At 60.7% G+C, this 10,149-nt stretch overlaps 1 protein-coding gene across 1 annotated transcript in view; it reads right to left on the bottom strand.

The window, feature by feature from the left end:
* Positions 1–5,139: 5,139 nt before the first annotated feature.
* Positions 5,140–10,149, bottom strand: part of PKP1 (plakophilin 1) — a 43,469-nt gene continuing 38,459 nt past the window's right edge. Inside the window, exons 13-14 of the mRNA XM_027096060.1 lie at positions 8,898–9,004; positions 5,140–7,665 (exon numbers count right to left, since the gene is read on the bottom strand). Of these exons, the coding sequence (XP_026951861.1) occupies positions 8,930–9,004 (75 nt within the window). The 3' untranslated portion in view covers positions 5,140–7,665; positions 8,898–8,929. The remainder of the gene's footprint in view (positions 7,666–8,897; positions 9,005–10,149) is intronic.

Here is a 10,149-nt window from a genome sequence, read left to right as displayed (position 1 = left end):
CCCCTCTTCCAAGGAATTAGGGCTTACCTGGGTGGGGTCCCCAGGCCTTGCAAGTGAATTACTGTCACCCTCCCCGTGGGGTCCAGGGCAGACTTGGCCAGCTGCTCGGCCTTGGCGTCCACCTTCTGGGCCTCCCACCCCGTGCCTGCTTCAAGTCTGGGCCCCCAAAGGTCTCGCTGTCAGGCTCTCCCCACTTTCCTATAATTCTGCAGCCCCAGCTCTGCTTCCTGGTATCTTTTCCCTCCGGTCTCCCCTCTCTAGTAGGTCTGCTCTTCCAGGGAGCCCTCCTGGACTGGCTAGGACCTCGCTGCTAAGTGTGGCCCACAGCCGCGCGGCAGGAGCACCCCTCGGGGGCTGGCGGAAACGCAGAAGCTCAGAGCCTGCGTTTGAACCCGATTCCAAGGGGCCACATGCACGTTACAGCTTGAGAATTACTGAGCGAGGTCCCTCTTGCTGTTCCAACCCCGACAAGATGGAGATTCTGGGAATCTGGGTCAGCGGGTCAGGCTGACTGGGGACAGAGGAGGGGGCGTCTCAAATTCTGTAAATAATGACACAGGTCTGCTCGGGCCCCATCCTGAATCCTCCTTCGACCGCAGCCTGCCCACCAGCCTCTCCTGCTGGCTGAAACCTGGACACACCAACTCCCCTGGGAGGCTGTCCCCGTCATGGGACCCTCTCAGCTGAGGCAGAGGCCCCCTCAGGCCATGCCTGGCTGGTCTGCCACTAACGTGCTCCAGGGGGATGTCTGCCTCGGGTCCCAGAATCTCCCTTCACCTGGGCTGCGGCAGACGGGCCCAGACTGGCTCCCTGCAGGGAGACAAGGTTGGGGCGGGGGACTCACGTCACCTCCTCCCTCTTTCTTGCTCTCTCTGCTCCCACGTGTGCGAGCACTTAAAGCTTCTGGGGGTCCTGAGTGAAGGACGCTAAGTGCTTAACCTCATTTAGAGTCTCCAAAGCTTAGACCTCCTTTGTCACTTAGCACCTAAGAACGTCCTGTGGGAATAACTTAGGGAAACGCTAATCTGATTCCTTTCTATACACACGCACACATGCACACACAATGCACACATGCAACAATGCACACACACGCACACATGCACACACACGCACACACACACACATGCACACACATATAGGCACACACACGCACACACACATATGCACATACACCAGTTATGAAGGCTTTCATGTGAGGCTCTGGTGGGTGGGAGGCTGACACTGGGGGAGCTTCTCCCCACCGCCCTCTGGACAGCGGCCGTGGGGTCGAGGCGACGTCGCCTTGCCCAGGCTCTGTGGGGCAGGTTGTCCTCACCAGCCTTTGTTTTGAGTCCCAAATGCGATGGTTCTCTCAAATCCACCAGCCTGGCCTGGAGCTGGCACCCCGGCTGATTGTAAAAGGGCGGAGGGAAGCGCCCTGTCTTGCCCACCTGGAGGGCGGGTGGCACCCTGGGCTTCTGCTGACGCTGTGGTTGGACGGAGGTGGAGCTGGCAGGGCCAGTCCTCATGCCTGACTTGCCAGCTGCATCGGCTGGGCCTCCCGCCTCAGGCAGACACTGAGGCGGGAGGCTGTGGGGTCCGGGCACCAACCCTGGGTACCCCCGCTCCTGCCCGGCTGGGAGCTGGGGCAGGCGGGGGCCGAGGTTCGGGCTCACACAGTCCCCGGAGGGCAGGTGGGAGTTGGCCTGACTGTGGGCAACTGCTGCCTACATGCAGCTAAAGGGGGGAAGAGTGGGAACCTGGGCCTCAGACCACGTTCAAATTCCAAGTCTGTCACCTACTAGCTGTGTGACCTTGAACAAGTTACTCAGCCTCTCTGAACCGTAGTTTCTTTTTTTTAAAAAATAAATTTATTTTATTTAATTTTGGCTGTGTTGGGTGTTCGTTGCTGCACGCGGGCTTTCTCTAGTTGAGGTGAGCGAGGGCTACTCTTTGTTGCGGTGCAGAGGCTTCTCATCACAGTGGCTTCTCTTGTTGCGGAGCGTGGGCTCTAGGCACGCGGGCTTTAGTAGTTGTGGCATGCGAGCTCAGTAGTTGTGGCTCGCGGGCTCTAGAGCTCAGGCTCAGTAGTTGTGCATAGGCTTAGTTGCTCCGCGGCATGTGGGATCTTCCCGGACCAGGGCTCGAACCCGTGTCCCCTGCATTGGCAGGCGGATTCTCAACCACTGCGCCACCAGGGAAGCCCTGAACCGTAGTTTCTTTATCTGCGAACTGGGAGTGGTCATGCCTACCTTGTGGCATCGATATAAAGATTTAGGTGATTGTGTGGTCATTGCTCTGTACGTCTACCTGTCCCCACGGCCCAGCTGTCCTCCAGGACAACTTCAGGCCCCAGAATGCAGGGATGCGAGGCACTAGGCTCGACCAGAACGACACACTAGGCTCACCGGGGGTCCCCTTGGTCATGGAGACCCAGGTGAAGTTTTCTTTCTGACAGAGGTGCAGAGGGTGGGATTTTAATGGCCTTGTGTGGAAGGGGTGGCATTTGTGGCCCAGAGATTCAGAACCACTTGATAAATGCCAAAGTGTTTTTTATTAATTCACCAGTCATGAAACTTCCAACTGGTTGGCTGAAGGGCGTGAAGTCCTTTCTTACATGGGTCCCTGCTGATCCGCCGTCAGGCAGCTCATTGGCGTTGACATGCGTCCCCGAGAGGGCTGACATGCTGGCCAGTGACATCAGTCCTCTGCTGAGCCAGAGGATGACCAGTCAGGCTGGGGGACACTTGCTGGGGTCACTGAGGCATAGTTTGCCCCGTGGCCTCGCTCTCATTAGCCCCATAGTCTAACCAAGCCGGCCCCAGACGGGGTGACCCTCACAGTATTTCTGGGATCCGAGCTTCCATGGATCAGAACTTTCTCTTCATCAGCACGTCGGCCCAGCAGCCCTGGCACCAGACGTGAGATCCTAGGAGGCATCACTGAAGCTTGAATGACACAGCGGAGCCCCCGTGTCCGGCTGTTTACGGGGTCCTCAGCTCTGACACTGGGACGTCCCCGTGGGCTGGGCCCCAGGAGGCCGGGTCCCGCCCCGCTTGTGTCGCAGCCGTGCCGTGTGGCTCTGGGCCAGCGTCCCTGGGCCTGTTTCCTCTTCTATGAAGGGGACGTTAGTCCCCTGAGCTCTGCCTGCCTCACCAGGGGAAGCAAGCGAACACCCTAAGGCTTTGCAAGGTAACAGGGTTATTTTGTGGTCCTTCAGGTAAAAAGCCTGTTGTCAGGATGAGTAAGTTCCGTTCATTCTTTCTCTGGGTGCGCTGGGCGGCAGAACGCCCTGCGTGCTAAGAGGTGACGAGTGAGGCCTGCAGGGTCTCCAGGGCAGCCTGGACTCCAGGAAGAAACGGCAGCACAGCTCGGGGTGGACTGGCTGTGGGCACCCTGGACCTGGGGCCTGGGCGACTCAGGCTCAGGGCTCAGGAGACACCTCCGCACAGTCCAGGCTTGCAGCGGCTCCTGGCGCCCCCGCTCTGCGCTCCCTTTGCCCTGGGACCCCCGAGGCCTCCCACTCCCATCTGCAAATCCTGAGGGGCCAGAAGGGCCTGTGCCCCCTTGACCAGGGACGGCGACATCACGTCCCTTCAGCACCCGTACCCATTAAATGCACCACGACCACACAGATCGGAGTTCTTTACCGTCAGTTTTACTTTCTGTCATCACATCACCTGTGGGGACTCCTGGGCAGGGAGACAACGAATCCACACGTGGTTTCCACGTTTGTAAACGCTGGACATGAGGACGGTGGGGACGGAACGTTGTATTTTGCATCGTAGGGTCGTCGTGAAAGAGCTGCTTCACAGCAGTGACCGTGACCCGGAGCAGCAGCGGACGATCCCCGTGAACATGAGCTGCGGGGAGGGCCGAAGGGCGTGCCGACTCCGTTTATAAGAAGCACAGGTCGGTCAGGACAGGGGCTGCCCTGGGGAGCAGGACAGACACAAGCGAGGCCTGAGGGCCACCGGGAGCCGGTCACTTTCTGTTCCTGATCTGGGGGCTGGCGCTCTGCGCTCAGTTGGCAGAGATTCACAGAGCCGCCCGTACCGAAGCCGTGCGCTTTCCTGTGTGTACGCTTTGGTTAAGTGACAGCTCACCAGTTAAACGCTTATTGATCTTTTTTTCTAATTAAGCAGCCATTTTAAAAATAATTTATTTATTTTTGGCTGCATTGGGTCTTCGCTGCTGCGCGCGGGCTTTCTCTAGTTGCGGAGAGCCGGGGCTACCCTTCGTTGCGGTGCGCAGGCTTCTCATCACGGTGGCTTCTCTTGTTGCGGAGCTTGGGCTCTAGGTGCGCAGGCTCAGTAGTTGTGGCACGTGGGCTCAGTAGTTGTGGCTCACGGGCTTAGCTGCTCTGCAGCATGTGGGATCTTCCCGGACCAGGGCTTGAACCCATGTCCCGTGCGTTGGCAGGCGGATTCTTAACCACTGCGCCACCAGGGAAGTCCAAATGCTTATTGGTTTTGAAGCTGTAGTTTGATCTCACGTTTTGGAGGCCCCAGACCTGGTGTATCAACAATCTGGGCCCCAGACAGGCCGTCTTTCTCCCGCTAGGCTGAGGTAGAGCCCTCCTCCCTGGCCTTGCTGACCGTCACCAACTGAGGGATGACCCAGAGGTCAGGTCCATGGGCTCTACACAGAGGTCACTGCCCTCCCAGGCTGAGAAGAGTCCTCTCCAGCCTCCTCCATCCGGGAGCCCACAGCCATACGTCTGACCACCACTTGGAGCTTATGCCCCGTGACTTAGAAAGTTCCGTGCACCTGCCACGTCCCTTACGAGCCTCTTGAGGCAGGGGGCCCCAGCCCGTCCTGCAGGACCCAGGGAGAACGTGCTTTCAGTAAACGGGAGCTCCCTTTACAGCCCTGAAGCTCACGTCCCCCAGGGCCTGCCTGGACATGTTCCCCTGGGGGTGGCTTTCCCTTTACAGGCTGTGGGACACTGGGCTTGTCTATCCCCTCCCTGAGCCCCACGTGACTTATTTGTAAGGTTAGCGCAGCCACACCAGTGTCCTGGAGACGAGGACGCAATGTGGGACCCGGAGCGGGTGGTGCCCCCGCACGGTGACCCCAGTCCTTGCCTGGCGCAGGGTCAGTGAGAGGGGATCCCCTCGGCCCTCAGCAGCTCCCCCAATAATCCACTGCTCGGAAGTGTTCAAAGAAATGCCAGCAATTTATTGATTTCCTATATTTCCAAAAAAAGCAAACGCACAGTGTACCCCCCAGGGAAACGGGCCTGGCCAGCGCTAGGTTCCTCCGCAAACATGGAGCGGGGGCGGGGGCACGGGCTGCAGAGTGCCCCACCCTCCCTCCCTGCCCAGCCAGAGCCCCTTCCTCACTGTCCCAGCTGCCCCCGCCCCAGCCAGGCTCCAGGGTGGATGGGACCAGCTCTGCCTCTGCGTCCCGGGGGCGGCTGAGTCTGCGCTGCTAGGCCGGCCCCGCTGCACCGGCTGCCGGTGGCCAGTGACCAGGTCTGTCTTACGCGCAGGAGGCCCTGGGTCGGGGCAGCAACAGGGAGGACAGGGTCCTCCCCCACTCGGCGTTGGACCGTCCTGTTCTGGGTGTCGAGCCCGACAGCGCGCGGCTGACGTATGCTTCACATCCTGAGCTGTGCCTCAGCGGACCCCGTGCTCCTTCTGTAGGAAATTTATCCACAGGCCCCTCCGAGGTCTGCCTCTTCCAAAGCGACAGGCCCGGGTGGCTGGCCTCAGAAGTCATGAGAGAGGTGACCAAAGCCAGGCCTGGCCTGACGGTCCGCCTGGCCCACGGGGGTCTGGAAAGCTGCCCATCCCCAAGGCAGAAGCTGGGCCCCGGTCCCCAACCCTGCGGGGGAAGGAAAGCCGAGGGAAGGGGCACCCCCACAGGGTCATCGGCTAGTTCCCTCTCGCCCTGACTGGACTGCATGGTCCTCTCACACTGGGGATCCCTAACGCCAGGGACCCCAGGGCCCCTCCTTCCTCCAGGAGAACGTGAGACGGGGGTGTGGCCTCTCCATTCACTGACGTATCCAGAGTGCTTACAACACTGCCGGGCTCTGTACGTGTTTCTTTGAGAAACCAGTTCCTCTGGGCCCTGAGGGATGGCAGAGGGGACAGTCTACTGGCACCAGCTCCCCACGGGCCCTGAGAGAGAGGCAAGCCACCACCACGAGGGGCGGGGAGGACGCGGCACAGACCCAGCACCAGAGCACGCCTGGCTGCGTGGCCCGTCATCTCGGGTCTGTTCCCCACCCGCTCCCTAGTCCCGTCCTGCTGCCACATCTCTCATCAGGAGGGTCCTCAGTGCAGAGGCTCTGACTGCTGGGGTGAGCGGTGGGGCTGGACGGGGCGTGGGGGGAACTCCAGGCCGGGAGGAGGGAGGAGGGAGGACGAGGCAGCCAGTCCGCCTCTATCACCACCAGTGCCGCTTGGCGGGGACGCTGTGTCCTGCCCTGTCCTACAGTGCAGACCAAGGACCATTTCCACAGCCCTTCTCCGGAGGCCCCTCCTCTACTTCTCATCTGAAATGCACAGGAGTCTGGGGTCTGGGGTGGCCAGTGTCCCTGGTGGGCCTCTTATCACGTCCCCTGCGGTTTGCACAAAGTAGAGACAGAGGGCTGGGGTCGGGGAAGAAGCGAGCGGCCTCTGGCTGGGACGGGGGCGGCTCCCCTTCCTGTTCTATCCAAATTCCCTTCCTCCGAGTCTCCTGGGACCCAAAACACTCCCTCGCTTGGATCTCGGCAGGCGCACAGGGCAGGACCCTCCTGGCTGACTCCCTGCCTGGCCCAGCCTGCCCCTCCGCTGGGAACACGAGGACCAAGCTGCCAGTCCCTGAACAGCTGCTGGGCCTTGAGCACCATCCTTCCTTCCTTCTCCTGCAACAAGTGGATTCCAAGCCCCCGGAAGGCAGGGGCTTCCCAGGCTGAGCCTGCTCTGACGGGTACACAGCCTGCGAGAATGGCCAGGCCCCCTCTCTGGCACCTACCCTCGGGACAGCCTTCACACAGCAAAGCCAGCGTGCCTGTCCTGGCCCATCTTGCAGACGGCCACGTGGCACCGGGGGCTGGGCTGCACAAGCGCACAACTAGATCTTCCCAGGAGATACACCGAACCCCGCCAGCCTCCCTTCCTGCAGAGCTGCCTCTTAGCGGGGGTTGAGCCCCCGGCCTCACATATTCCCCCCCGCGCCCCGCCCCCTGCAGAGGTCCCCGTGGGCCTGGCGCTGGCGTGGCCCCTGCCCCGGCACACACAGCTCAGGACGACGGGGAAGCTACACCCAAAGCACACATTGTCCGCGCCCGTGAGGGCGAGTCCCTCCACCACCGTGAGCTGCAGCCCGGCAGCTCCCACAGCTCTTTGCAGGTTCAGGTCGTGCTTTCAGCACGTGCGTGCGCGCGCACACACACACACACACACACACACACACACACACACTATACACATGTATATGTACCGTTTCTCGGCCAAAGAAGTATTGACATCAGATGTAAGCTCCCTTAACTGAAGAAAGGCCCCCCAACCCTCCCCAACCCCCATTGCCTGTCAGTTCCCCCAAGAAAAAAAAAAAAATCTAAACGTATTCTTGTCATCCACAGCATCCCGGTTTGCTCTCAGCTGTGGTTAGACATTTCCCAATACTGTGCAGCTGGACAGAATACCCCTCCAGCAAGGCCCGAGTCTTCTCAGCTGGATCGTATCACGTCTGGAAAGGACAAGGGCTCTCGTGAGTGCCCACAGGGGGGCAGCCACGCCGCCGGTCTCGCCAGGGCTGTCCCCCCCTCACCACGTCCGCACACACGTGCCCAGGCCTGAGCCTGGGGTCAGGGTCGCCCTCGACACGTTCACAGGTTGCTCCTGTTGGGTCAGAGCTGCCCCCCGCCCCCGGTGGCCAGCGCAGCACCGAGCGCCGCGACTGCGTGCCTCAGGCATCTGCTGGTTTGGGTCTCCTCTCCTTGCCTGTCCTCATGTTGTTGGAGCCCATTTGCCAGGAGTGGGTGTCTGAGGTCTAAGGGACGTGTCTGAGGTCTAAGCCTGCCTTCCGGGGGTTTGGAATCCACTTCATCTGGACTGAAGTTCTAGCCCCTACCCCAGCCAGGACCCTCCCCGGGTGCTGGGATTGGGGTCCTGGCGACAGCCGGGGCACGAGGAAGTCCCCTTCAGCTCAGGAGACCCTGTCCCAGCCCTGGCTCTTTGCAGACGGCTCCACCCTAGGGCTGCCTGCCTCTGCTGACCCTCGAGGGTTGACGAGGTCTGGTTTGAGCACCTAAGCCTGGTCCTGGGCTTACCTGCACCAGAATCACTTTGGACGCTTGTTTAACAATGTATTTTCCTGGACCCCACTCCGGAGCCACTGAGTCAGAACTGCTGGGGCTGGGACCAGGAGTGCGCAGTTTAGCAAGCATCCCAGGTGAGTCTAACGGAGGCTAAGGCTTATTTATGAGCCTTTGTCACAGATATTGGATCTGAGGTTTAGGTCCCTAGAATCCTCAGCTGGAAACAAGCTTGTCCACACTAGGCATGGTGCAGAGACTGGAAGGTGGATTATAAAGGAGAAGGTGGTGAGCGGTAGAAGCCCAAACCCCAAACGACACATGGTGTCACTGCAGGGGCGCCATGCATACTGCAGTCCACGTGAATGGTACCACCTGGGTCGTGCAGTGTGCAACGCACACGGCTGTACCCAGCAGTTCTGCCCAGACCTCTGGCCTGTCGACGCTACCAGGACATTGCCCACCCCTAACATCCTGTGTGGGATGGTCACTGGCCAGGCAGTCTACACGGCTGTCCTCACAGACAGCCTCACCGTGTGTCAGCTGGACTGAAGGATGCTTCTGCATCCCTGGGGAGCACCGCCTGGCTCCTTTCTCTGGGTCTGGCTGACGCCGCGGTAGGGGTCCCGGGGGCGCCCCCTGCCCTGGGTGGGCCGACTCTTACCTGCAAGCTGAACTTGCTTGGGCAGCCTCTTCTTAGAATCGGGAGGAGAAGTTCCTGAGGCTGCTGGCCCCAGCTAAGGTTCCCAGCATGCTCCTATCGAAACCTTGCTGCGGAGGAGAAACGAGAGCTCTATGAAACATCACAGGACGGACCAGTGCGGGCGTCCACGCGGCCAGAGGCTGCCCCCAAGCGTCCTCGAGCTTGCGCGAAGCTCCCTGGACACACTCTGCACGTGTGTCGGGGCTAAAACTGGCCTGATTAAACGTGTGACCAAGCGTGAGGTCCCTGACACGAGTTAGTGAGATGGGCCTGGCCTTCCGCACAACGGAACACCCTACTCGCCATCACAGAAACCTGAATCCAGGCGTGAGGGTCTAGCGACTGCTTGTCACTCTAGAAACAGAGCAGCCACCGGAATCAGGTTAGAAAAATTGTTTCTTCCTCTGACTGGCCCCGCCTTTTAAAAAGATGAATCCCGACAACAGCTCTTAGCAGGGAGGTCATGCCCGGCGGGGCGGAAGGGTCACGGCTCTGTCTACCTGTGTGCTCTGCCACCTCCAGCCTTACCAGCCCCGAGAGCGTGCCGAGCAAAGGCTGAATCTCACTCCTGTGTGTCTCACAGCAGATGGCAGGTGCTCAATACATGCTCTGGAGTGACTGAGGGCGGCCCTGGAGAAGGGGCGCCTGGCTCCAGCCCTGGCCTCTGAGAGCCTCGTCAGCGCTCACTGACCGGTGGGGACACAGGGGACCAAGGCAGGCGGTTCGAAGCCCCGGTCCCACCTGGTCTGGGCATGGGAAACGTGATCATCCCCCCCACCCCCCGTCCCCCGCAGGTTTGCAGGCTCTCTCCTGCCAAGCTTGGCGGGATGTGGTGGAAGGTCCCAGGAGAGTCGAGTCCTGGGTCCCAGCCCCGCTGTCCTCCAACTGGCCGAGTCAAGGCCGACTCTGGGGCCCCGTCTCCCTGGTCTGCAGGAGGGACCAAGCCCATGGCGGCCTCACTGGGGATGCAGCAGCCCCGTGAAGGTGGATGAGCACCGAAGCACCAGCCCAGTCCCTTTGGGGCTGCGGTCAAAGCTGGCTCCAACTGCGTGGCCCAGGAGAGCCTGACCGGGGGACTCTCTGTGTGTCCTGCGCGGGTGCCACCTCTGGATCTGGGTGAGCCCAACCCTTGGGCCACCTCGGAGCAGCTGGAGGAAGCGCTCCCTGGTCCTCTCACCCGCCTCCCCTCCACGAGGCCTTCCTGGCAGCTATC

Source organism: Aethalodelphis obliquidens, unplaced genomic scaffold, assembly GCF_003676395.1.
Source record: "Aethalodelphis obliquidens isolate GAN/ISIS:26980383/991018 unplaced genomic scaffold, ASM367639v1 scaffold97, whole genome shotgun sequence".
In the NCBI taxonomy this organism is placed as follows: domain Eukaryota; kingdom Metazoa; phylum Chordata; class Mammalia; order Artiodactyla; family Delphinidae; genus Aethalodelphis; species Aethalodelphis obliquidens.
The sequence above is the reverse complement of the archived record's forward strand: the minus strand, read 5'-3'. Positions and strand labels throughout refer to the sequence as shown.